General features: G+C 30.5%; 1 protein-coding gene across 1 annotated transcript; it reads left to right on the top strand.

The window, feature by feature from the left end:
• The first annotated feature begins 1,117 nt into the window (after nucleotides 1-1,117).
• Nucleotides 1,118-4,863, top strand: LOC105629076 (disease resistance protein RGA2). Its single transcript, XM_020677340.3, has 3 exons — nucleotides 1,118-1,562; nucleotides 2,243-4,468; nucleotides 4,628-4,863. The coding sequence occupies exons 1-2, from the start codon at nucleotides 1,254-1,256 to the stop codon at nucleotides 4,466-4,468; spliced, it is 2,535 nt and encodes an 844-aa protein (XP_020532999.1). The 5' UTR covers nucleotides 1,118-1,253; the 3' UTR covers nucleotides 4,628-4,863.
• The last annotated feature ends 1,137 nt before the right edge of the window (nucleotides 4,864-6,000 follow it).

Below are 6,000 nucleotides of genomic sequence, written 5' to 3'. Positions count from 1 at the left end.
TAACTAGTCATATTTTAATTTTTTTTTCTCATAAAATAACATAACCTTTTTTATCCACCTAAATGGTCAAATTGTGTTGACAGACTTGTCAAGGTCAAACATTAGGCACTTCTCTTGCCATGAATCGAGGTTCGGTTTCAAACTGAAAATTAAACCGAAATTGAATTAGTCAAAATCTATTTGAAATCAAACTGTAATCAATGGTTTAAGATTTTAAACCATAACCGAAACTGGATATTAAGATTCATCTGCGGTTCCTTATATTTAAAAATTAAAACCGTCGATTTTAGTTAGAGACTAGGGTTCCGGCTTGAAACCGTTAAAAAAAATTACACATGATTTTAGTTTTCACTATTAAGTGCAATAATTCTACCGCCATCTTAAAATCTTTTAATATAAAAACAACTTGTAAATTTGTAAGTGGAAAAGAGGAAAAAATAAAAAAAAATTGCTCCTCATTCAAATATTTTTAATTTAAATCTTTTACAACTTTTAATATATATTTTTAATAAATTTTAAAATTATGTATTTACTTTTTAGTATTTTTAATTTAATACTATATTTTATTATTAATTTTCTTATTTAGCTATAAAACTAATAAATATTAAAAGAAAACTCGAAAAAAAGTTATCTAATTCCGGTTTTAAACCGGAAACCGGAACAATTAAAACCGGAAACCGGAACAATTAAAAAGTGGAATCTCCATGCATCGCACCTTGCATCTCTGTCATTGGCTACGATTGGAATCTCCTTGTGCTTTCTCAGCTTTTTTAAAGGCTTTCTCTCCTCTTCTTGTCGCTTTCGTTCTCAGATTGCCAAAGAAACCCCTTATATTTGCTCTCAATTACATATAACCTACATCCCTAACACTCTCAATTACATAGTAAAATATGAAAAATTCAGACAGTAATGGTGTAATTGACCCTTAAACTTATTTATAATTCTACCCATTAATGGTTTTTCTTCTAATTTACACATTAATGGTTAAATATTGAGTGATAATAACATTTTATTATTTATTTATATAAAAAATCAATTTTTATATTACCTAACCTCTTTCTCTAATTTTTTTTTTTGGTTCCTCTAAAATCTTCACCGAATACTTGATTATGTTAGTGAATTATTTGAGTTGACCGCTACAGTACTTAATTCTGCTTAATTTACTTGTTCTTCAAGCAATTATTATCAGAAATCATAACCATCTTAGGAATCAAAACCCATTTTTCAATTTTTCAAAAAGAAAAAGAAAGAAGATGGCTGTAGAGTCTTTTGCTTTCTGTATTGCTGAGAAAGTATTGGAAAAGGTAGCTTCAAATGCTTACAAAGAGATTTGTTGTGCATTGGGTTATGAAGGAGAACTAAAAAAGCTTGAAGATATTTTATCAACTATAAAAGCTGTGCTATTAGATGCAGAGGAGAAGCAGAGAACGAATCGCCAGCTGCGTATTTGGCTGGCTAAGCTTAAAGATGCTCTTTATGATGCTGAGGATGTTTTTGATGAATTTGAGTGTGAAACTAAGAAAAGGCAAGTGCTTAAATTATATGGAAGCACCATTAAAAAGGTACATCTCTTAATTAATTTTCACTCTTCCTATTTGTATTTATTTCATTTGCAATTTTTTTTTTTTTTTTTTTTTTTGAGTTGGAGTTAAAATTTGGCCTTTATATCTATCATCAAACTGATAAAAATTTCATTTTCATCTGCCGAGATACCCAATTGAATCCATACAGGTCTATTAATTCATCTATTATCCAGTCCGTTCATGTAATTATAAATGTGTCTCTATATTTCGTCCAGGATAATATTTAGATAAAACCCATGTAACGTAGTAATTTTTAATTTTGAATCTCTAACCTTACAGATGAAATTTCCTTAAGATTTCATTAATTTGATCACCCGTACTTAGACTATGGTTCTCATTTTGCTTAATCAAACTAGCAAGTCTGTTCCGAATTCATGCCTCTAGCTTCTAGCTAGCATTGTAAGCCATACTTCTATACATTCAATAACCAGTTATTAGGTTACTTTCATGACCAAGTCAATATGGTCGATGTCGAATAACTTTTTTTGCAATAGAATTAAATTGTGCAATTCATTAAAAGATTGAATACTAAGAAGAAAAAAAATGAAGTGATTGAGAAAGTAAACTCTATAATAAGGAATTCAAATTTGACTTCATAAAATCTGTAAATCATATTACTTTCTGTACCTAAAATTTATATTTACATGTTTGGATTTCAGGTGGGTCACTTTTTTTCATCCTCTAATCCACTTGCATTTCGTTTTAAAATGGGTTATAAAATAAAGGAAATAAGAGAAAGATTAGATGAGATTGCAAGTCATAAATCTAAATTTCATCTCAATGAACAAGATGAAAACAAATATTTTGTACATAGGACAAGGGATATGACCCACTCTTATGTGGAAGCTTCTGATATCCTTGGAAGAGATGGAGATAAAGAAAACATTATCAAATTTTTAACAGATGATAGGAAAATGTCTATCATTCCTATCGTGGGACTAGGAGGTTTGGGAAAAACCGCACTCGCTAAATTGGTTTATAATGATGAAAGAGTAGAGAGACAATTTGAACTGAAAATGTGGGTTTGTGTATCAGAAGATTTTGATCTAAAAATATTAGTAGAGAAAATTATCAAATCAGCAACCAGTGGCAAGAGACTTCACGTAGAAAGCTTGAGCAATTTGGAAATGGATCCATTACAAAGAATCTTGCAAGAAACAATTGGTGATAAGAAATATCTACTGGTCTTAGATGATGTTTGGAACGATGATCCCATGAAATGGAATGAACTGAAAGAATTATTGTATATGGGAGCAAATGGAAGTAAAATCTTGGTGACAACTCGTAATAACCAAGTGGCCTCCATTGTAGGAACCGTTCCTGCTTATGAATTATCAGGTCTCTCTCATGATTTGTGCATGACTTTATTCACTAAATTAGCATTTAAAGAAGGGAAAGAGAAGAACTACAGAAGCTTGTTAGAAATAGGGCATGAAATTGTCAAGAAATGTGGAGGGGTTCCCCTAGCTGTGAAGACACTAGCCTCGCTTCTTTTTATGAGAACTGAAGAAAGTTTCTGGAAATTTATTAGAGATAATGAGTTATGGAAATTGGAGCAAAAAGAAAACGATATTTTACCTGCTTTAAGGTTAAGTTATGAGCAATTGCCATCTGAGTTGAAAAGATGTTTTGCTTATTGTTCGCTTTATACAAAAGACCATAGGTATAGTGACATTGAGTTAGTTCAAGTTTGGATGGCACATGGACTTGTTCAATCAATGGATGAAAATGAGGAATTGGAAGATGTGGGTATGGGTTATTTTAAGGAGCTAGCATCCAAGTGTTTTTTCCAAGATTTTGATGAAAAGTTTGGGTTTATTTGGTGTAAAATGCATGATCTATTTCATGATCTTGCATTATCAATCACACAAAATGAATACTCAATAATAACCTCTACCACTAGACATATCTCCAAAAATGTCCGACACTTGTTATTTCCTGACACAGCTTCACTTCCTGAAGACCTTTCTGTGATTTTACATGGCTTATATCGTGTAAGAACAATTGTCTTTATGAGTGAGGAAAAAGATCTTAATGGCAAATTAATGTTGGACTTGAACTCGTCGAGGTTTCCATACTTGAGGATGTTGGATTTAAGTCACTTGACATTAGAGGTTCCATTGCAGAGAATAAGCACTTTAAAGCATTTGAGGTTGTTCCATTTACATGGGAATTCTAGAATTATCAAAGTCCCAAATTCTATATGTAAGTTACAAAATTTACAAGCTCTGTTTCTTTGCCAAGGAATTGAAGAGGTGCCGAATAATATAAGGTACTTGATTAGCCTTAGATTTCTTGAAATAACAACAAAAGAGAAGCAGTTACCGAATAATGGATTAGGGTGCTTGAAATCTCTTCGGTTCTTACTCTTTTTTGGGTGTGAAAATTTAGAATACTTGTTTGAAGACATGCAAGGTCTTCATCATCTTCGTTTCCTACTTATTAATGAATGTAAAAGCTTAATCTCTGTGCCCCGAGCTATGAAATACTTAGTTGCACTCAAGACTCTTTGTATCTGTAATTGTGAAAATCTTGATTTGACAATAGAGGAAGGGAATGCTAACGAAGAGTTGAGTGCTTTTAGCCTTCAAAAATTGATAATAGTCGGGTTGCCAAAACTGGTGAATTTTCCCCATTGGCTTCTTGAAGGATCTAACTATTCTCTGCAACTCTTGCATCTTGAAGATTGTGATAATCTCAGAGAATTGCCTGTATGCTTCCAAAATATAGTGTCTCTTCAAGAATTAAGGATTCAAAATTGCGGCAAATTGAGAGAAAGATGTGAACTTAAAGAAGGTCAAGACTGGTCCGAGATTGCTCATATTCCTGAAGTTATCATTGATGGCAACAACATTCAATCACCACATGACGATAATGATGATTAGGTACAAATTATCTTATCCCTCCATCTAATTTTTATTTGGATTAGAGTTCAAAGCCATTGACTTTTTTTGGTTGTGTTCAATCAGAATTACACATGCTCTTGTTAGTTGCTGCTGTATTGAATGAATGGTCTAAAAGGTTATGGGTTTATGGTGGTGCAGGGTCTGGATTCTATGTGTCTTTAATGATTGGAACAGCTATTTCCAGTCTTGGGCAATGGTTTTACTTCCGATAACCAAAGCTTTTTATTTATTTTCACATTTGGATTTGGGTGGAAGCAAGCAAATGATATTTATTCTCAGAATTCTCATCCTTTTTTTTCCTATTTTATTTGTATATTTTTCTGTGCTTGAATATTCAACTTGTAGTATAAATAAAAGTAATTGTTTGGACCAAAGTTTTTTTCTTAAAAAAGGAGTGAGTATCAAAATAAATAAAGAAAGAAGAGAGATTAGCTTTTCTCGTTTTTTTTTTTTTTTTTTTCATTTTCTTTTGAAAATCTTTAGTCAGTAATTCCTTAAAAAATCAATTGAGAATAACTTAAAAATCAAGAAATTTTTTTATTTTTACATTTATTAGAAATTTAAATAAGTAGATTTGATTTTCCGAGGCATAAACCGGTAAAAACCGGACGGAAACGGCTAAAAACCAGTGAACCAGACCGATTAAAACTGGTTCGATTCAATTTCTGGGTTTTTAACAAATTGTGGGCTCTTTAAAGTTTGTGCCACTTAAAAATTGGGCTCACTGATTTTTTTTTTTTTTTGTTTTTCTACTTATTTATTTCAAAATCCAAAGTTCTAATTCATTAATTAAAACTATTAAATTGCTCGACTTTAAAGCTGAATGTGTAAAAAAAATTATAAATTATGGTAATTAATTAGTTTTTAGTACTAAATTTAGTCATGTTTTATTGTTTTTGTTCAAAATTATTTACGAATTTTTTTATTTTTTTTATAAAAAGTCAAATTTGAGAATGTTTTTTTGTTTGATATCAAAGTTTTTTTTTATCCTATACTTTGAATTTTATTTATAAATGGGATAATTATATTTTTAGTGGCTCAATTTTTCATTTTTTTCTATTTTGGTGTTTGAACGGAAAATAAAAACGATTGAATGCTTGAATATTTTAAAATTTATAATTAAGTGTCTCCAACTAATTTGTCTAATCGAAAATATAATTCTACAATTATAGGACTCGCTTTTTTAACATGTGGCAACCATTGTATAAAAAGCACTTGAATTTGTCAAATAAGTTAAATTTGATTGAACTTTTTTTTTAACCTCCATTTCTTTTTGTCCAACAATCTCCTCTATCCCTTTCCATCAAATCTCCAAGCTCGCCTCAAAAAATTAAAATTAACGAATCTTTTTTATTCTCTCTAAGATGTGGGTCTCATGAACTATTGAAGAACCATAAATTTATCAAACACTAATAGAAATGCAAAAAAATTTTTCAAAGGAAGAAGACGAGAACAACGTATAAATATAAAATTCTCCAAAAATTATCCAAAAAATTAAGAAATACACATAA

This window comes from Jatropha curcas, chromosome 10 (genome assembly GCF_041381405.1).
Source record: "Jatropha curcas cultivar XTBG-Jc1 chromosome 10, XTBG_Jcur_1.0, whole genome shotgun sequence".
NCBI lineage: Eukaryota > Viridiplantae > Streptophyta > Magnoliopsida > Malpighiales > Euphorbiaceae > Jatropha > Jatropha curcas.
The sequence above is the reverse complement of the archived record's forward strand: the minus strand, read 5'-3'. Positions and strand labels throughout refer to the sequence as shown.

Excerpts from the sequence above, each read along its gene's own strand:
- LOC105629076 (XM_020677340.3), top strand. The coding sequence starts at position 1,254 with ATGGCTGTAGAGTCTTTTGCTTTCTGTATTGCTGAGAAAGTATTGGAA. Across the intron at positions 1,563-2,242 it reads ATGGAAGCACCATTAAAAAG|GTGGGTCACTTTTTTTCATC; the intron begins GTACATCTCTTA and ends TTTGGATTTCAG.